Source organism: Cotesia glomerata, linkage group LG6 (genome assembly GCF_020080835.1).
Source record: "Cotesia glomerata isolate CgM1 linkage group LG6, MPM_Cglom_v2.3, whole genome shotgun sequence".
Classification (NCBI taxonomy): Eukaryota; Metazoa; Arthropoda; class Insecta; order Hymenoptera; family Braconidae; genus Cotesia; species Cotesia glomerata.
In genome coordinates this window covers 27660834-27683561 of record NC_058163.1, presented here as the reverse complement: position 1 = coordinate 27683561, position 22728 = coordinate 27660834, and the positions used below count along the sequence as shown (strand labels likewise).

Sequence of the window (22728 nt, the reverse complement as noted above, 5' to 3'; positions counted from 1 at the left end):
ACAGTGATTTCTGTGCAAAACTTACTTAAAATAATGTTTCTTGAAAAATAAAGTCGATTTGAGTACTTTAAGGAAGTACCCTGACTCGGAATATCGTCGATTTTCGGTCCAATCGCAATAAATCCAAAATTATTTATAATTCTTCGTATTTAACCATCAGAATTTGTGCAAGCCATGTTTATACAGTGATTTCTGTGAAAAAATTAGTCATAATAATGTTCTATAAAAAAAAAGTCGATTTGAATATTTTAAGGAAATACCCGTACTTGGAAAATCGTCGATTTTTGGTCCGAACGCAATGAATTTAAAATAATCAGTAATTTCTCGAATATAACCATCAAAATTCGTGCATGCCATGTTTATACAGTGATTTCTGTGAAAAAGTTACTAAAAATAATGTTCTTTAAAAAATAAAGTCGATTTGAATACTTTAAGGAAGTACCCTCACTAGGTAAATCGTCGATTTTCGCTCCAAACGCAATGAATCCAAAATAATCAGTAATTTTTCGAATAAAACCATTAGAATTTGTGCATGCCATGTTTATACAGTGATTTCTGTGAAAAAATTACTAAAAATAATGTTCTTTAAAAAATAAAGTCGATCTAAATACTTTAAGGAAGTACCCTCACTCGGAAAATCGTCGATTTTCGGTCCAAACGCAATGAATCTAAAATAATCAGTAATTTTTCGAATAAAACCATTAGAATTCGTGCAAGCCATGTTTATACAGTGATTTCTGTGCAAAACTTACTTAAAATAATGTTCCTTGAAAAATAAAGTCGATTTGAGTACTTTAAGGAAGTACCCTCACTCGGAAAATCGTCGATTTTCGGTCCAAACGCAATGAATCTAAAATAATCAGTTATTTCTCGAATATAACCATTAGAATTCGTGCAAGCCATGTTTATGCAGTGATTTCTGTGGAAAAATGACTCAAAATAATGTTCTTTAAAAAATAAAGTCGATTTGAATACTTTAAGGAAGTACCCTCATTTGGAAAATCGTCAATTTTCGGTCCAAACGCAATGAATCCAAAATCATCTGTAATTTCTCGAATATAACCATAAGAATTTGTGCAAGCCATGTTTATATCGTGATTTCTAGGACGAAATCATTTAAAATAATTTTCTTTAAAAAATAAAGTCGATTTGAATACTTTACGATAGCACCTTCACTTGGAGAATCGTCGATTTTCGGTCCAAACGCAATAAATCCAAAGTTATCTGTAATTCTTCGAATATAGCTATCAGAATTTGTGCAAGCCATGTTTATACAGTGATTTCTGTAAAAAAATTACTTAAAATCATGTTCTTTGAAAAATAAAGTCGATTTGAATACTTTATGGAAGTACCCTCACTATGTAAATCGTCGATTTTCGCTCTAAACGCAATGAATCCAAAATAATCAGTAATTTTCCGAATAAAACCATTAGAATTTGTGCATGCCATGTTTATACTGTGATTTCTGTGAAAAAATTACTAAAAATAATGTTCTTTAAAAAATAAAGTCGATCTAAATACGTTAAGGAAGTACCCTCACTCGGAAAATCGTCGATTTTCGGTCCAAACGCAATGAATCTAAAATAATCTGTTATTTCTTGAATATAACCATTAGAATTCGTGCAAGCCATGTTTATACAGTGATTTTTGTGCAAAACTTACTTAAAATAATGTTCCTTGAAAAATAAAGTCGATTTGAGTACTTTAAGGAAGTACCCTGACTCGGAATATCGTTGATTTTCCGTCCAAACTCAATGAATCCAAAATAATCAGTAATTTCTCGAAAGTTACTATCAGAATTCATGCAAGCCATGTTTATACAGTGATTTCTGTGAAAAAATTACTAAAAATAATGTTCTTTAAAAAAAAAAGTCGATTTGAATACCTTAAGGAACTACTCTCACTCGGAAAATCGTCGATTTTCGGTCCAATTGCAATGAATCCAAAATAATCGGTAATTTCTCGAATATAACCATCAGAATTCGTGCAATCCATGTTTATACAGCGATTTCTGTGAAAAAATCACTTAAAATAATGTTCTTAAAGAAATAAAGTCGATTTAAATACTTTAAGGTAGTACCCTGACTCGGAATATCGTTGATTTTCGGTCCAATCGCAATAAATCCAAAATTATCTATAATTCTTTGTATATAACCATCAGAATTTGTGCATGCCATGTGTATACAGTGATTTCTGTGAAAAAATTAGTCATAATAATGTTCTATAAAAAAAAAAGTCGATTTGAATATTTTAAGGAAATACCCGTACTTGGAAAATCGTCGATTTTTGGTCCGAACGCAATGAATTTAAAATAATCAGTAATTTCTGGAATATTACCATTAGAATTCGTGCAAGCCATGTTTATACAGTGATATCTGTGAAAAAATTACTCAAAATAATGTTTTTTAATATATCAAGTCGATTTGAATACTTAAAGGAAGTACCCTCATTTGCAAAATCGTCGATTTTCGGTCCAAATGCGATGAATCCAAAAAAATCAGTAATTTCTTGAATATTACAATTAGAATTCGTGCAAGCCATGACTATACAGTGATTTCTGTGAAAAAATTACTTAAAATAATGTTCTTTAAAAAATATAGTCGATTTGAATACTTTACGATAGCACCCTCACTTGGAAAACGCAATAAATCCAAAGTTATCTGTAATTCTTCGATTATAACTATCAGAATTCGTGCGAGCTATGTTTATACAGTGATTTCTAAGAAATAAATACTTAAAATAATGCCCTCTAAGAACAAAGTCGATTTAAATACTTTCAGAAAGCATTTGCTCGAATCCGCGCTCTCCGGTATTTTCCTGTTTACTGGCCGATGGTCAAATAGGAATCTGTTTTACCGACTGATGGTAAAACAGGTATAACCATCAGAATTCGTGCGAGCTAAGTTTATACAGTGATTTCTATGAAATAAATACTTAAAATAATGTCCTCTAAAAATAAAGTCGATTTGAATACTTTAAGGAAGTACTCTATTTCGGAAAATCGTCGATTTTCGGTCCAAATGCAATGAATCCGAAATAATCAGTAATTTCTCGAATGTAACTATTAGAATTCGTGCAAGCCATGTTTATACAGTGATATCTGTGAAAAAATTACTCAAAATAATGTTCTTCAATATATAAAGTCAATTTGAATACTTTCAGGAAGTACCCTCACTCGGAAAATCTTCGATTTTCGGTCCAAACGCAATGAAATCGAAATAATCAGTAGGTTCTCGAATATAACCATCAGAATTCGTGCAAGCCATGACTATACAGTGATTTTTGTGAAAAAATTACTCAAAATAATGTTCTTTAAAAAATAAAGTCGATTTGAATACTTTAAGGAAGTACCCTCACTTGGAAAATCGTCGATTTTCGGTCCAAATGCAATGAATCCAAAAAAATCAGTAATTTCTCTAATGTAACCATTAGAATTCGTGAAGGTATGTTTATGGAGTGTTTTTTGTGAAAAATGGACGAAAAATGATGTTCTTCCAAAAATAAGGTCTATTTAAATACTTTAAGGAAGTACTCTTCTTCGGAAAATCGTCGATTTTCGGTCCAAATGCAATGAATCCAAAATAATCAGTGATTTCTCGAATATAACCATTAGAATTTGTGCAAGCCATGTTCATATAGTAATATCTGTGAAAAAATTACTCAAAATAATGTTCTTCAAAAAATAAAGTCGATTTGAATACTTTAAGGAAGTACCCTCACTTGGAAAATCGTCGATTTTCGGGCCAAATGCAATTAATCCAAAAAAATCAGTAATTTCTCGAATGTAACCATTAGAATTCGTGCAAGCCATGTTTATACAGTGATATCTGTGGAAAAATTACTTAAAATAATGTTCTTTAAAAAATAAAGTCGATCTAAATACTTTAAGGAAGTACCCTCACTCGGAAAATCGTCGATTTTCGGTCCAAACGCAATGAATCTAGAATAATCTATTATTTCTTGAATATAACCATCAGAATTCGTGCAAGCCATGTTTATACAGTGATTTCTGTGCAAAACTTACTTAAAATAATGTTCCTTGAAAAATAAAGTCGATTTGAGTACTTTAAGGAAGTACCCTGACTCAGAATATCGTCGATTTTCGGTCCAATCGCAATAAATCCAAAATTATTTATAATTCTTCGTATTTAACCATCAGAATTTGTGCAAGCCATGTTTATACAGTGATTTCTGTGAAAAAATTAGTCATAATAATGTTCTATAAAAAAAAAAGTCGATTTGAATATTTTAAGGAAATACCCGTACTTGGAAAATCGTCGATTTTTGGTCCGAACGCAATGAATTTAAAATAATCAGTAATTTCTCGAATATAACCATCAAAATTCGTGCATGCCATGTTTATACAGTGATTTCTGTGAAAAAGTTACTAAAAATAATGTTCTTTAAAAAATAAAGTCGATTTGAATACCTTGAGGAACTACTCTCACTCGGAAAATCGTCGATTTTCGGTCCAATTGCAATGAATCCAAAATAATCGGTAATTTCTCGAATATAACCATTAGAATTCGTGCAAGTCATGTTTATACAGTGATTTCTCTAGAAAAATTACTTAAAATAATGTTCTTTAAAGAATAAAGTCGATTTGAATACTTTAAGGAAGTACCCTCATTTGGAAAATCGTCAATTTTCGGTCCAAACGCAATGAATCCAAAATCATCTGTAATTTCTCGAATATAACCATAAGAATTTGTGCAAGCCATGTTTATATCGTGATTTCTAGGACGAAATCATTTAAAATAATTTTCTTTAAAAAATAAAGTCGATTTGAATACTTTACGATAGCACCTTCACTTGGAGAATCGTCGATTTTCGGTCCAAACGCAATAAATCCAAAGTTATCTGTAATTCTTCGAATATAGCTATCAGAATTTGTGCAAGCCATGTTTATACAGTGATTTCTGTAAAAAAATTACTTAAAATCATGTTCTTTGAAAAATAAAGTCGATTTGAATACTTTATGGAAGTACCCTCACTATGTAAATCGTCGATTTTCGCTCTAAACGCAATGAATCCAAAATAATCAGTAATTTTCCGAATAAAACCATTAGAATTTGTGCATGCCATGTTTATACTGTGATTTCTGTGAAAAAATTACTAAAAATAATGTTCTTTAAAAAATAAAGTCGATCTAAATACGTTAAGGAAGTACCCTCACTCGGAAAATCGTCGATTTTCGGTCCAAACGCAATGAATCTAAAATAATCTGTTATTTCTTGAATATAACCATTAGAATTCGTGCAAGCCATGTTTATACAGTGATTTTTGTGCAAAACTTACTTAAAATAATGTTCCTTGAAAAATAAAGTCGATTTGAGTACTTTAAGAAAGTACCCTGACTCGGAATATCGTTGATTTTCCGTCCAAACTCAATGAATCCAAAATAATCAGTAATTTCTCGAAAGTTACTATCAGAATTCGTGCAAGCCATGTTTATACAGTGATTTCTGTGAAAAAATTACTAAAAATAATGTTCTTTAAAAAAAAAAGTCGATTTGAATACCTTAAGGAACTACTCTCACTCGGAAAATCGTCGATTTTCGGTCCAATTGCAATGAATCCAAAATAATCGGTAATTTCTCGAATATAACCATCAGAATTCGTGCAATCCATGTTTATACAGCGATTTCTGTGAAAAAATCACTTAAAATAATGTTCTTAAAAAAATAAAGTCGATTTGAATACTTAAAGGAAGTACCCTCATTTGCAAAATCGTCGATTTTCGGTCCAAATGCGATGAATCCAAAAAAATCAGTAATTTCTTGAATATTACAATTAGAATTCGTGCAAGCCATGACTATACAGTGATTTCTGTGAAAAAATTACTTAAAATAATGTTCTTTAAAAAATATAGTCGATTTGAATACTTTACGATAGCACCCTCACTCGGAAAACGCAATAAATCCAAAGTCATCTGTAATTCTCCGATTATAACTATCAGAATTCGTGCGAGCTATGTTTATACAGTGATTTCTAAGAAATAAATACTTAAAATAATGCCCTCTAAGAACAAAGTCGATTTAAATACTTTCAGAAAGCATTTGCTCAAATCCGCGCTCTCCGGTATTATCCTGTTTACCGACTGATGGCAAAACAGGAATCTGTTTTACCGACTGATGGTAACACAGATATAACCATCAGAATTCGTGTGAGCTATGTTTATACAGTGATTTCTATGAAATAAATACTTAAAATAATGTCGATTCAAATACTTTCAGAATGCATTTGCTCGAATCCGCGCTCTCCGGTATTTTCCTGTTTACTGGCCGATGGTCAAATAGGAATCTGTTTTACCGACTGATGGTAAAACAGTGGTATAACCATTAGAAATCGTGCAAGCTATGTTTATACAGTGATTTCTATGAAAATAATACTCAAAATAATGTTCTTTAAGAAATAAAGTCGATTCAAATACTTTCAAAAAATACCCTCACTCGGAAAATCGATTATTTCCGTTTCAACCGCAATAAACCCAAAGTCATGTGTAATTCTGTAAATACAATATGATAGCCACACTTATTCGTCCAAATACGCGCTTTTCGGTATTTTCCTGTTTTACCGACTGATGGTAAAACAGGAATCTGTTTTACCGACTGATGGTAAAACAGTGGTATAACCATTAGAAATCGTGCAAGCTATGTTTATACAGTGATATCTATGAAAATAATACTCAAAATAATGTTCTTTAAGAAATAAAGTCGATTCAAATACTTTCAAAAAGTACCCTCACTCGGAAAATCGATTATTTCCGTTTCAACCGCAATAAACCCAAAGTCATGTGTAATTCTGTAAATACAATATGGTAGCCACACTTATTCGTCCAAATCCGCGCTTTTCGGTATTTTCCTGTTTTACCGACTGATGGTAAGACAGGAATCTGTTTACCGACTGATGGTAAAACAGTGGTATAACCATTAGAAATCGTGCAAGCTATGTTTATACAGTGATATCTATGAAAATAATACTCAAAATAATGTTCTTTAAGAAATAAAGTCGATTCAAATACTTTCAAAAAATACCCTCACTCGGAAAATCGATTATTTCCGTTTCAACCGCAATAAACCCAAAGTCATGTGTAATTCTGTAAATACAATATGATAGCCACACTTATTCGTCCAAATACGCGCTTTTCGGTATTTTCCTGTTTTACCGACTGATGGTAAACAGGAATCTGTTTTACCGACTGATGGTAAAACAGTGGTATAACCATTAGAAATCGTGCAAGCTATGTTTATACAGTGATATCTATGAAAATAATACTCAAAATAATGTTCTTTAAGAAATAAAGTCGATTCAAATACTTTCAAAAAGTACCCTCACTCGGAAAATCGATTATTTCCGTTTCAACCGCAATAAACCCAAAGTCATGTGTAATTCTGTAAATACAATATGGTAGCCACACTTATTCGTCCAAATACGCGCTTTTCGGTATTTTCCTGTTTTACCGACTGATGGTAAAACAGGAATCTGTTTCACCGACTGATGGTAAAACAGTGGTATAACCATTAGAAATCGTGCAAGCTATGTTTATACAGTGATTTCTGTGAAAAAATTACTCAAAATAATGTTCTATAAAAAAAAAAGTCGATTTGAATACTTTACGATAGTACCCTTACCTTGAAAATCGTCGATTTTTCGTCCAAACTCAATGAATCCAAAATAATCAGTAATTTATCGAATAAAACCATCAGAATTCGTGCATGCCATGTTTAGACAGCGATTTCTGTGAAAGAATAACTCAAAATAATGTTCCTTGAAAAATAAAGTCGATTTGAATACTTTAAGGAAGTACCCTCACTCGGAAAATCGTCGATTTTCGGTCGAAACGCAATGAATCCGAAAAAATCAGTAGGTTCTTGAATATAACCATCAGAATTCGTGCAAGCCATGTTTATACAGTGATTTCTCTGGAAAAATTACTTAAAATAATGTTTTTTAAAAAATAAAGTCGATTTGAATACTTTAAGGAAGTACCCTTATTTGGAAAATCGTCAATTTTCGGTCCATACGCAATGAATCTAAAATAATCTGTTATTTCTCGAATATAACCATTAGAATTCGTGCAAGCCATGTTTATACAGTGATTTCTGTGGAAAAATGACTCAAAATAATGTTCTTTAAAAAATAAAGTCGATTTGAATACTTTAAGGAAGTACCCTCATTTGGAAAATCGTCAATTTTCGGTCCAAACGCAATGAATCCAAAATCATCTGTAATTTCTCGAATATAACCATAAGAATTTGTGCAAGCCATGTTTATACAGTGATTTCTGTAAAAAAATTACTTAAAATCATGTTCTTTGAAAAATAAAGTCGATTTGAATACTTTATGGAAGTACCCTCACTAGGTAAATCGTCGATTTTCGCTCCAAACGCAATGAATCTAAAATAATCAGTAATTTTTCGAATAAAACCATTAGAATTCGTGCAAGCCATGTTTATACAGTGATTTCTGTGCAAAACTTACTTAAAATAATGTTCCGTGAAAAATAAAGTCGATTTGAGTACTTTAAGGAAGTACCATCACTCGGAAAATCGTCGATTTTCGGTCCAAACTCAATGTATCCAAAATAATCAGTAATTTCTCGAATATAACCATCAAAATTCGTGCATGCCATGTTTATACAGTGATTTCTGTGGAAAAGTTACTAAAAATAATGTTCTTTAAAAAATAAAGTCGATTTGAATACCTTGAGGAACTACTCTCACTCGGAAAATCGTCGATTTTCGGTCCAATTGCAATGAATCCAAAATAATCGGTAATTTCTCGAATATAACCATTAGAATTCGTGCAAGTCATGTTTATACAGTGATTTCTCTAGAAAAATTACTTAAAATAATGTTCTTTAAAAAATAAAGTCGATTTGAATACTTTAAGGAAGTACCCTGACTCGGAATATCGTTGATGTTCGGTCCAATCGCAATGAATCCAAAATTATCTATAATTCTTTGTATATAACCATCAGAATTTGTGCAAACCATGTTTATACAGTGATTTCTGTGCAAAACCTACTTAAAATAATGTTCCTTGAAAAAAAAAAGTCGATTTGAATACTTTAAGGAAATACCCGTACTTGGAAAATCGTCGATTTTCGGTCCAAACGCAATGAATCTAAAATAATCTATTATTTCTTGAATATAACCATTAGAATTCGTGCAAGCCATGTTTATACAGTGATTTCTGTGCAAAACTTACTTAAAATAATGTTCCTTGAAAAATAAAGTCGATTTGAGTACTTTAAGGAAGTACCCTGACTCGGAATATCGTCGATTTTCGGTCCGATCGCAATAAATCCAAAGTTATCTATGATTCTTCAAATATAACTATCAGAATTTATGCAAGCTATGTTTATACAGTGATTTCTGTGAAAAAATTACTCAAAATAATGTTCTATACAAAATAAAGTCGATTTGAATACTTTACGATAGTACCCTAACATTGAAAATCGTCGATTTTCCGTCCAAACTCAATGAATCCAAAATAATCAGTAGTAGGTTCTTGAATATAACCATCAGAATTCGTGCAAGCCATGTTTATACAGTGATTTCTCTGGAAAAATTACTTAAAATAATGTTTTTTAAAAAATAAAGTCGATTTGAATACTTTAAGGAAGTACCCTCATTTGGAAAATCGTCAATTTTCGGTCCAAACGCAATGAATCCAAAATCATCTGTAATTTCTCGAATATAACCATCAGAATTTGTGAAAGCCATGTTCAAACAGTGATTTCTGTAAAAAATTACCTAAAATCATGTTCTTTGAAAAATAAAGTCGATTTGAATACTTTATGGAAGTACCCTCACTAGGTAAATCGTCGATTTTCGCTCCAAACGCACGAATCTAAAATAATCAGTAATTTTCGAATAAAAACCATTAGAATTCGTGCAAGCCATGTTTATACAGTGATTTCTGTGCAAAACTTACTTAAAATAATGTTCCTTGAAAAATAAAGTCGATTTGAGTACTTTAAGGAAGTACCATCACTCGGAAAATCGTCGATTTTCGGTCCAAACTCAATGTATCCAAAATAATCAGTAATTTCTCGAATATAACCATCAAAATTCGTGCATGCCACGTTTATACAGTGATTTCTGTGAAAAAGTTACTAAAAATAATGTTCTTTAAAAAATAAAGTCGATTTGAATACCTTGAGGAACTACTCTCACTCGGAAAATCGTCGATTTTCGGTCCAATTGCAATGAATCCAAAATAATCGGTAAGTTCTCGAGAATATAACCATCAGAATTCAGTGCAATCCATGTTTATACAGTGATTTCTGTGAAAAAGTTACTAAAAATAATGTTCTTTAAAAAATAAAGTCGATTTGAATACCTTGAGGAACTACTCTCACTCGGAAAATCGTCGATTTTCGGTCCAATTGCAATGAATCCAAAATAATCGGTAATTTCTCGAATATAACCATCAGAATTCGTGCAATCCATGTTTATACAGTGATTTCTGTGAAAAAATCACTTAAAATAATGTTCTTAAAAAAATAAAGTCGATTTGAATACTTTAAGGTAGTACCCTGACTCGGAATATCGTTGATTTTCGGTCCAATCGCAATAAATCCAAAATTATCTATAATTCTTTGTATATAACCATCAGAATTTGTGCAAGCCATGTTTATACAGTGATTTCTGTGAAAAAATTAGTCATAATAATGTTCTATAAAAAAAAAAGTCGATTTGAATATTTTAAGGAAATACCCGTACTTGGAAAATCGTCGATTTTCGGTCCAAACGCAATGAATCTAAAATAATCTATTATTTCTTGAATATAACCATTAGAATTCGTGCAAGCCATGTTTATACAGTGATTTCTGTGAAAAACATACTCAAAATAATGTTCTATAAAAAATAAAGTCGATTTGAGGACTTTAAGGAAGTACCCTGACTCGGAATATCGTTGATTTTCGGTCCAATCGCAATAAATCCAAAATTATCTATAATTCTTTGTATTTAACCATCAGAATTCGTGCAAGCCATGTTTATACAGTGATTTCTGTGAAAAAATTACTTAAAATAATGTTCTATAAAAAATAAAGTCGATTTAAATACTTTAAGGAAGTACCCGTACTTGGAAAATCGTCGATTATTGGTCCGAACGCAATGAATTTAAAATAATCAGTAATTTCTCGAATATTACCATCAGAATTCGTGCAAGCCATGTTTATACAGTGATTTCTGTGAAAAATTACTAAAAATAATGTTCTTTAATAAATAAAGTCGATCTAAATACTTTAAGGAAGTACCCTCACTCGGAAAATCGTCAATTTTCGGTCCAAACGCAATGAATCTAAAATAATCTGTTATTTCTCGAATATAACCATTAGAATTCGTGCAAGCCATGTTTATACAGTGATTTCTGTGGAAAAATTACTGAAAATAATGTTCTTCAAAAAATAAAGTCGATTTGAATACTTTAAGGAAGTACCCTCACTCGGTAAATCGTCGATTTTCGCTCCAAACGCAATGAATCCAAAATAATCAGTAATTTCTCGAATATAACCATCAGAATTCGTGCAATCCATGTTTATACAGTGATTTCTGTAAAAAAATCACTTAAAATAATGTTCTTTAAAAAATAAAGTCGATTTGAATACTTTAAGGAAGTACCCTCACTCGGTAAATCGTCGATTTCCGCTCCAAACGCAATGAATCCAAAATAATCAGTAATTTCTCGAATAAAACCATCAGAATTTGTACATGCCATGTTTTTACAGTGATTTCTGTAAAAAAATCACTTAAAATAATGTTCTTTAAAAAATAAAGTCGATTTGAATACTTTAAGAAAGTACCCTCACTCGGCAAATTGTCGATTTTCGTTCCAAACGCAATGAATCCAAAATAATCAGTCATTTCTCAAATGTAAGTATCAGAATTCGTGCTAACCATGTTCATACAGTGATTTCTGTAGAAAAGTTACTCAAAATAATGTTCTTTAAAAAATAAAGTCAATTTGAATACCTTAAGGAAGTACTCTCACTCGGAAAATCATCGATTTTCGGTCCAAACGCAATGAATCTCAAATCATCTGTAATTTCTCGAATATAACCATAAGAATTTGTGCAAGCCATGTCTATATCGTGATTTCTAGGACGAAATCATTTAAAATAATGTTCTTTAAAAAATAAAGTCGATTTGAATACTTTACGATAGCACCTTCACTCGGAAAATCGTCGATTTTCGGTCCAAACGCAATAAATCCAAAGTTATCTGTATTCTTCGAATATAGCTATCAGAATTTGTGCAAGCCATGTTTATACAGTGATTTCTGTAAAAAAATTACTCAAAATCATGTTTTTTGAAAAATAAAGTCGATTTGAATACTTTATGGAAGTACCCTCACTCGGAAAATCGTCGATTTTCGGTCCAAACGCAATGAATCTAAAATAATCAGTAATTTCTCGAATATGACAATCAGAATTCGTGCAAGCCATGTTTATTCAATGATTTCTGTGAAAAAATTACTTAAAATCATGTTCTTTGAAAAATAAAGTCGATTTGAATACTTTATGGAAGTACCCTCACTCGGAAAATCGTCGATTTTCGGTCCAAACGCAATGAATCTAAAATAATCAGTAATTTCTCGAATATGACAATCATAATTCGTGCAAGCCATGATTATACAGTGATTTCTGTGAAAAAATTACTCAAAATAATGTTCTTTAAAAAATAAAGTCGATTTGAATACTTTAAGGAAGTACCCTTACTCGGAAAATTGTCGATTTTCGATCTAAACGCAATAAATCCAAAGTAATCAGTATATCCTTAAATATAACCATTAGAATTCATGCGAGCCATAATTATATCGTGATTTCTAAGGAGAAATTACTTAAAATGATGTTGTTTAAAGAATTAAATCGATTTGAATACTTTACGATAGTACTCTCACCTGGAAAATCGTCGATTTTCGGTCCAAACGCAATAAAACCAAAGTAATCGGTAATTCCTCAAATATAACCATCAGAATTCGGGCAAACCATGTTTATACAGTGATTTTTGTGGAAAAAGTAGAGTAAATAATGTAAATTTTAAAATTAAGTCGATTGGAATATGTTACAATGGGTATGCTAATCCGAAAAATGATCTATATTAGCTCCGAACGCGACAAACTCAGAATAATTGGCAATTCCATCAGGATTACCATCAAAATTTGTTTCCAATCAATTACACAATTTATTTTTTCTTAAAAAATGAATGAGCGTTATGAGATGTGCACTTTTGGATTTTCCAAACTTTTTTACACTCTAATTCTGACAATATTCAGGCCAAACGTCTCCATGTTTAAACTTCATCGACTATATTTAAACTTATTTTTTAAACTGTCTCAAAAATTCCGTTGAAATGGCGTAGAAACCATGCTGAAACTGTAAAAAATAAAAAATTTCAATCTGATATAGAAACAAAACTTCCGAGTGTGGATTGGCCACAAGAAGAACAGTATTTAACTGTCCGCCTATTTGCCAATAATTTAAAATTTATCAATTGTTTAGTGATTGATTAATTAATTGATTAACGATTTGCCGAAATTTCAACAGTTAAACATTTTTCCTTTGGATTCTTTTTCACTGCGCTTGCGCAAGCACGATACTTAAAACACAGCTACGCAATATTTTTTACTTCGTTAAATTATTATTTTTATTGAAAATTTAGGAATGCTCTTCACTAATCTTCCCATATTTAGACTTTTTTTTACGCGTTTTGACAATTTGGTAAACTAATTTTAACAATTTGACCATTCTATTTTTACCAATATTGTCCTTTTTATCATTTATAGTTACCAAAAAAAAAAAAAAAAAACCATTTAATTATTCACAGAGAACAATGGCTTAGACCGAAGAACATTATATGTTAGCATTTTGTCTGGAGAGCGCCTATTTTATCGGATGTCGGCAATAGAATCGTCTTCTTTAATTTTGATGTTATATAATACCTATAAGTTTATGTACTTGATTTACCTTTCGTAGTTATTATTGATATTTAGCTTACATACTTCGGCGAGATATTTTATATTTTTCGATATTTCTTCTCAAAAAAAGTCCCATTTATTTTACTAAACTTACTTAAATGTCTCAAATAAATCATTGTGCCTATGTGGACACTCAACTATGTAATCTCATAATGATTTAATATATTTGTAACACAGTATCACATCATAATAATCGTAACAAGTCTTGGAATTTTTTTTTACTTTATATTATCGGTATTAATGAATAATCAAATTAAATCAAGAAAAATTTATATTTTAAATCAACCTTGGGGTTATTCGGGTTATTCAAATTTATCGATAGTTACTTATTAGTTAACGAACGTTACTCGTAGAATTAAACATATAAATAAATATTTAGCTACAACACTATCTCATTATGTTATTATTTTTTGATTTAATTTTACATTTTTAAACTATTATTTTCCAATTGGATTAATGTTGTGAGATTGGTTAATAATAATTGATAAAATTAAGAAGACAACAAGTTCAACTGATACTATAATTTAATATTTATTATTTTATTAATAATTTCTTAAGGATCAATAATTAAATTGAATGAAACAAAATAATTAATAAATTTTTGTGTATATTAAAATTGATATAATTATAATTGAGCTGAACCACGCCATGCGGAATCAAATCCACATGCACCATCCGAGTCAGAGTCTAATATTACGGATGGTAATGTTTGGAATGTTTGAGTAACAGAAGTTGTCGAAGAAGGTCGTTTATTTTTTAATTTAGGGCTTTTGTTGGTGATAACATCCTTGTTTTGTGGTAACGGTGTACTTGGTTGACTTATGGCTTGTTGACGAGATGAAAAGTCGGTAGCTCTTTTACTTCTGCGCTTTTTTATCGGTGCGTACTTTGGTGGTGGCATCATTTTGTGTTCCTGAATTCAATTAACATTATTAAATTATTCAATAATTAAGTATTTGGCTATCAAAAAAAATGAAAAAAAGTTTAAAAATTTACCTGAATATTATCAGCTGAGCCCCAACTTTTGTGAATTTTTTCATTATTCGTGTTAGTTGCTACACCCAAAAATTGGCTGAATGCTTCCGTTGTGCGTTTCACGCGGACGTTCAGGGATCCAATGCGAAGAAAACCAAGATCTTTCTCTATTAAAATAATATTAAATTTCGACATGTAATTAATTTATTTTTATTTTTTATCATATTTATTCTTTGTCCTTGTTTTTTTTTTTTTTTTTTTATTTTTTACATACAATCAAGAAAAATCAAAAGTGCATATTATTTTTTTGTTTCTCATATTTTTTAAAACCATTTTCTCTATCTAAATTACGTTACTGTATTGAAATACAGTGATAAATTTTATACAGTGTTAAATTATGTACAAACTAATTTTTAATCGGTCTTTTTGTGTATTTATATAAACAATTATTAAAAGTTAAATAAGTAATTCACCTGTGTGCTTTTTCCTTGCTTTTATTTCTGTAAAATAAAATATTAAATATAAATCAAAAAATATAGTGATGAATAATAGGTATTTATAAAAAAGAAAAAAATAATAATGTTAGACATATAAACAAGGTAAATTGAGATTGTGGTAAAAAATTACAGAAACAAGAGATCAGACTATATTAAATGCAGGGTGTACATTTATTTCCAATTCCTGATCCTATTTTACCAACTAAATACTTATAGTTATAAGTTATACTGTAAATATAATTACTAACTAATTAGATTATATTATTGCATTATCCCGTCAGTAGTAAATTTTTTTTTCTCTTGTTCTTCGACGGAAGGTAAACAACAATCCTCAATTCAAAAATTCTATTTTAATTAATATTAAGTTAATTTATTTATTTATTTATTTATTTATAAGAATCTCAATTCTTGATAGAATGATAGTAGAATAGTATTGTGCAGACGAATTAACGAAATAAATAATAGATTGTCTAATTAATTGATAAAAATGATGTGAATGATAGCGTTAATTACATCATATAAAGTGAGATTGTTCGAGTAATTAAATCATCAGGATACGAGTTTAAATAAATTAAATGCTTTTGCCTTTTGTTAATGTATATTATATCTGCGTTTATACTTATTTACATTACCTTAAATAATTACTCAGTTTATTTACTTTTAGTATTGCTTGTCTACTTATAAATCCAACTATGAGTACTTGGATTTATAAGCACTTTCTCAAGCAAAGAAAATTTATAAATGTTACGCTAAAACAATTTTATAATTTAAAGTTAGTCATGAAAATATTTTCACAGTTATTAGTTTTTTCGATGCTTAATTTCTATTCACTGATTAATTATCTACGTAGAAAAAAACAAAAATGCACCTTTAATCATAGGTTTAATTTTTCAATAAATGAATTCTAATTGTTTTGTTAAATTAATGCCAAACTGTTAGAAGCAATTACTAAATTACTATTACACACAAAAAAAAAATGTATTGAAGTAAACATTTTAATATTAGCAAAAAAAGAAAAAAAATAGCAAACGTGCATAATATACTTTAAAAGCGTACTTTACTATATTAGCATCAGATAGTTGACTTTTTTTCTTAACTTGCCTGAGTGTAGCAGCCGCAATAATCCCTACAACAGAAAAATTCCAAAAAGAGAAAAAAAAAAAAACCCATAGAATCGACGAGACAATGAATAAATAAATAAATAAATAAATAAATTAAATAAATTAAAACCATTCACCACTTAAATCAATCATTAAATCAAAAGTAACAAAATTCTATAAGCTATACACTTTTAAGCATCTGCAAGTTAAATAAAATGCAAATCAGAACATATAATAGATTTACGATACGAGTTCCTAATAGAGTTATATTGCACTAAAAATTACACAAGCTTATTAAATCCATTCGCTTTAAAATATATATATATATTAAAAAAAAAAAAAAAAAAAAAGTATATCATAAGCTCGTGTCCATCGTTAACTTGTTTTCTTTAAAATTAATTTTAAAGGAAGATACTTACTGCGAAAAGTATCTTGGCTAACCGCAGCTTCTTGTGACGCTAAATATTGTCTAGCTTTTTTTCCACTGTGATCACGAATCTCTTGATTCGCACCTATGCAAAGTATAAATACATTTTTTAATATTTAATATTGACTGGAAAAATGTATGATTTGAAAGAAAAAAAAAAAAAAAAAAAAAAAAAAAAATATTTTTATGTAATAACGTAAGCTTTTTCATTAAATCACTTTGTTTATAAATTAAAATGCAAAAATATTACAGTCAACCGATATTGAACCGATAAATATAAATAATGGCTGTCGTTTGCATAATCGATCATAAAATGTTCGTTTGTCGGCGATTACTTTTGAATAAATACAAGGCAACATATTCCGTTTGTTTATAATATTGAATTACCCCGCCCAACAAGTTTTCTTTAGATTGCATGATACCTTCATAATAAAGTAAGGTGGAATAAGAAATGAGGGATAGGATCTATAGGCGAAATTAAAGAACGAGGGAATCTTACCGTAAACCTGGACAAGGAGATTGAAGATGTTCTCGTGATCAAACTGCATTGCGATATGTAACGCGGTATATCCCTAGAAAAAAAAAAAAAAAAAAAAAATAATTACTTTATATAATTATTAGTACTTTTATTATTTAAATAAAAGAAAAGTAGAAAATAAGAATGTATGCAGAGCTATAAGATTTATTTTACTCCGTATTATAGGTATATATAGTCAGCTTTATATTTAATGTGGTGTTATATATTGTATGAGATTTTACAGTCCTTGCGTGCCTAAAGGTGATACGTAAAGACGTAAAAACAAAGAATAAAAATAAAACAAAATAATAAATTTATTAGATGATGAGATGATGACGCTTATGGCCAGAAAAACAATAACAAGTTAATGCTGTTATTTTATTATTGTTGATCTTAAGGCCGTGTGAATTTTTGTTTTATATACTGTAATAAGACTACTTCTGTATTGTACAATTTCGATTTATTTTATTCACTACTGATTCAAGCAATCCATTATTTATAAACCTTATTTTTTTTTATTTTATATTTATATTAACAATAGTTAAATTTTTAAATGTGTTCGGAAACTGAAGAGACACAAAAAAAATAGACACTTACAAAGGAATCATATGTATATAATTAATATGGAAAAAAAAAAAAAAAAAAAAAAAGACTGGACAACATATGCAACTTTGACATTAAATTCATCCAAATAAGTGTATAATATATAATGTTTTTGTCAAAGTGATGTAACTCTCAAACACCCTTTTGATATTCAACAGAGACTTTTATTTTGTCAATTGGCAATAGTAATGTAATGTGAGCGACACTTGTGTGAGCCGAGGCAAGTGATACAACATATTATCCATTTTAGTCAATTTATTTACTATATATTACTATATATTCTCTACTTTTGGTATATGGTTATATAAAAGTCTGTCCCCAAATATATATACATCAGTAACTTTTTGTACTTTAGACAATATACAATATTTTAAAGTAGCATTGCTCTGAAACGTGTGCACCCGAGATTCGAAACAATATCGCGAGTTTCTTTTACTTGTTATTTTTTTACAACCCTTAAAGTTTCCTTTCGTCTGTTACGTTACGCTCATTCGTCACATGCCCCTATTCGGCTGCTGGCGTACCTCCACCCACTTAAAAAAATATATAAAAGTATCTTATTCTTGAATTTTTTTATTTCAACGAGTAGTACTCGCTTACTGGTGCTAGGGAATAGGACAGCTGGCCACCAATATCCACTTGCGTATATCATAGTGCTTCAATATTAATATTTTACACTTTTACACCCTTACATGTAAGTAGTTGAATTTAATATAGCTCTTTTTTTACGATATATTAAATTTAGTTTTTTGTTAAATCATTTAAATTTATATTTAGATAAAAATTTTATGAAATTAATTATTTTTGACCTTCAACTGTGATGATAAATAATAATATTAACTCAATAGATTTGTTAATAATATTATTATTACTTATTATTTATTATTAAGAAGATGGGGCGGCATTATTAAGAAATAAAAAAATTAAAGCAAAGTATGTGCGGGCTCGTGTATTAAAGTCGAGAGATTGCATTGTCGTGGCTGTCGCACGCTTCTATGGAGCACAGGCGCCACCCCGGCGCGGTACATGGTTTATATATACTTCTTATACTCCTTCGCGGTGCTCTTATATTATTCTCGACTATATAATACTTGTATAGAAAGACTGTTTAAAGTTGTGTTGGTCTCTGGCTAATTTTTTTTTTAAACCACCGATTAAATCCAAGCCGATCTGACTGACGATAAGCTGACTAAAGAGAAAAGGTCTTTGGTTTATATTGGGCATATACTGCTGATGACAGATTTAATTTTATAAATAATTAATTTATATTACGTTATTATCAAAATATAAATTATTATGAAAAGCTTAAAAAAGTTATTTAGTAAGCTGTTGAGATTAATTACTCATCTAATCATCTGTATTATACACATTACATATAATAGTAATATAAACTAGGTAAAGTAAATAATTATTACGATGTATTTAACAAGTATTAATTATTATTAATAATAATAGCAAAGTCCAATAAAGTCCAGGTTCATTTCCTTACCAATAAATCATTCTTAAGTATCAGTTGTTCAATAATCAACTTACCGATCGACCTATATCACCTACATCATGATTGTATATATTGTATATATACATATAATATAAAAGCACAACGATTACCGGTACGGTGTTTGTCGCAAGCCGCTAACGAGCAGCAATCTCTTTTTCTTTATTTCTCTCTCTCTCTCTCTCTCTTTATCTTATACTTTGCTGAGTTTACTTATATAAGTCTTACCAAGCAAACCAGGGACCACACGCATCTGATCCTATCTGCTGTCTCCTCAACCTGGTATAAAGCCCACCCTCCTCCTATTCGACCCATTCTACTCGTTTTACCCGTCTTACCTTTATTTAAGCTTTCATATATACTACATATACGACATCAGCCTTCACTACTTCAATAGAACTTACCCCATTCTGCAATTAAAAAAAAAAAAATATGTATCTATAAAAATATATTTGAACGTCTATTGCTTATTAGTATCAATTACATAAATTTATTTAATAAGTAGATTTACCGTTGTCTCATTAACACTTTTGATAGAGTCTTTGTAAGTTCCTGCAATTAACTTGACAATGTTTTCATCCCCGTGTTTAGCTGCCCAGTGCAGTGCAGTCTGTAAATAGAAAAAAAAAAAAAAATAAATAAATAAATGTACAATAATATTCTATAATTATTAAATAGTTAGATAAATAAATGCCTGCTGTCCCGTTCTAAATAAGTTAATGATTAAAGGGTTAATATATCTTTTCTTACAAATATATATATATATATATTTATCACGAACAAGAGTGTGAGAATTGGTGACGAGACACCAACAGCTGTAACAAACTTTTGAGCAATGTATTTTGAGAATAAATCTCAACAGAACCTAGCTCTGGTTGCTGATTACTGTTTAACACTACTATACATACCATCATCGTAATGGAGTTTAAGATAATAAAATTAAAGTAGTTGCGTGTTAATTATTAGACAGATGAATGAATCATTTTTTTATTAATTTATTCTATTATTTAAGGTTTTAAAAAGAAAAAAAATAGATAAAGGATAAAGAATAAAAATAAGGAAACGTCAAATGATATAAACAATAATAAGTATTAACTTATAAGAGCCTTGTAGAATAGATGTTGCATCTATTTTATAATTTGTCAATTATATTTTTATGCGGATTTTGAATGTATGTGTTATATAAGATACTATAATAAATTCACTATTTATATATAAATTACATCGTAATCCTGAACTAGATTTTAATATCTTTATGAAAATTTATAAAAATGCTTTCAAAAATAGTTAATGTTGAAATTTTTACGATATAACATTGTAAATTTAAAAATTTTTTCCCCATGTATGTATTATAAATAAGTACAACACTGTTAAGTGGCTTCTACTCGATGAGCGTTGGATATTTTTATTTAAATATTTCTATACTGAATGCCAATTAAAGTGAAGAGACTCATTAGCAGTGGAAAAACTCATCTGACGTTACGTGGCTAATGGCGGCGTGTTATAATAACCCTTACTCTGTTTGTGTTTGTACTGTATATTACAAAATCCACACAATTTACTTATTATTATTATTATTGATATTATTAATAGTAGTAAGAATCATATTTTTCTTACAAGTTTACTTAAATAAATCTATATCGTAAGTAATTTTAAAGATTGAATTTAATATTTTTTATAAAAACTTAAAAAAAAAGGTATAATTTAACGTAACCAAAAATTTCGGCAAAGAGAAAAGAGAACACGTCGCGACGTTGGTGCTCCTTAATTTGCGGACTGTCCAGCAGTAGACCGGTATGTCACCTCTGACTTGACAATAAATCTTTTGTTTGTACATTACCCAATTCCGCGCCTTGTGCATAATAACTTTTTTCGTTTTAATTAATTAATTTTATTTTATTGTATGTTTATTTTTTTTAATCATTTGTTTATTTACACCAGCTTCAGCTTTTCAAGTCCTTGTTTTATACCGAAAATTATATAATATATATATAGTTTAAAAGTTAAAAAAAAAATTGTAAACGCGATTAAAAAGGAAGAGAACACAATTAATGAAGAAAGAATAATATTATCTAAAAATTAACTTGACACGATTTCTTCCAAAGACATCAGTGATTTTATCACTAATTTTGTTCTCTTCCTTTTTAATCTTTTTTTTTTAACTTTTGAACTAATACTAAACTCGAAAAATGACATAGCAGCAAGTTTTTCTGCCAGATACAATAAATGTCGCAAAAATGTTGATACAGTAGCGTTCGAAATTTTTTTATTATTATTTTGATAATTAATTAACTTTTTCAAGAAATCTAAGTCTTGAGCTGGAGTGCTTATCGGACAAGGAGCTTTAAACCACGCATTTACACAAACAATAATTGTATAACCCCCCCCCCTCCTAATTGTCTAGTTTCAAAGTAATTTATTTCCTTAAATATAAAAATTTCTAACATTAAATGCCTAAAATTGCTTATTTTGATTTTTTTACTCAATTTTCATGACCAGTAAATATATGAATTTTTGACTTTAAAAAATGGAACCAGGCATGATTTTGTAAGAAATTTAATGCCCTTCAAGAATCCGCCGTCAAAAAATTTTTATCTCAAGCGGTTTAAAAGTTATATTATTTTTAATGAAAAAAGATTTTTTTACGTGTTATTTAAATGGGAAACTTTGAATGCTCACCGAAACCTTTCAATATTGAGCTAAAAATCCTGCCTTGCAGGGAAATGTTTTTTTCGATATATAGATTCATTTTAACCCATAAATTAAATAGGTTAGTTTTTTTGGCTCACCCTAATATATATATATATATATATATATATATATATATATATATATATATATATATAGAAAGTTTATAACGACTATTTGCTACCGGCGGTACGAGGTACGCGGTACGTATATTAAATGGTATTTTTTCTTGTTCGTATTTTTCTTGAGGAACTCTTTTAATCCAGAGGCTTACTTTATATTTACATACATGCATACATATTTATCTACTGTTTATAGTTATTGTGTTGTTTCAACAGTGTCTCTACTCTTTCCGCTGATATATGAAAGCGATACAGATATCTTCGCGAAGGAATTTGCGTTGAATTAGCGTATAATCGTTGGGCCCGATCTAC

The 22728-nt window shown here is 29.5% G+C and overlaps 1 protein-coding gene and 1 long non-coding RNA gene across 9 annotated transcripts in view; both read right to left on the bottom strand.

Moving 5' to 3' along the window:
• Positions 1-3072: 3072 nt before the first annotated feature.
• LOC123267626 lies at positions 3073-12222 on the bottom strand. Its single transcript, XR_006510086.1, has 3 exons — positions 12183-12222; positions 3170-3268; positions 3073-3100 (listed from the first exon to the last, which is right to left on the bottom strand). It is a non-coding gene; the product is annotated as an uncharacterized LOC123267626 (long non-coding RNA).
• A 2351-nt stretch (positions 12223-14573) lies between these two features.
• Positions 14574-22728, bottom strand: part of LOC123268147 (ankyrin repeat domain-containing protein SOWAHB) — a 61084-nt gene continuing 52929 nt past the window's right edge. For 2 of the 8 annotated variants that reach the window (XM_044733031.1, XM_044733032.1), the window contains exons 9-15: positions 20118-20216; positions 20011-20016; positions 17491-17563; positions 16984-17076; positions 15441-15467; positions 14989-15134; positions 14574-14905 (exon numbers count right to left, since the gene is read on the bottom strand). In XM_044733031.1, the coding sequence (XP_044588966.1) occupies positions 14618-14905; positions 14989-15134; positions 15441-15467; positions 16984-17076; positions 17491-17563; positions 20011-20016; positions 20118-20216 (732 nt within the window). In that variant the 3' untranslated portion in view covers positions 14574-14617. Of the gene's footprint in view, positions 14906-14988; positions 15135-15440; positions 15468-15643; positions 16214-16295; positions 16594-16983; positions 17077-17490; positions 17564-20010; positions 20017-20117; positions 20217-21112; positions 21119-22728 lie in introns of those variants that run through there. The other 6 variants (XR_006510176.1, XR_006510177.1, XR_006510178.1 and 3 more) reach the window with 6 other exon arrangements.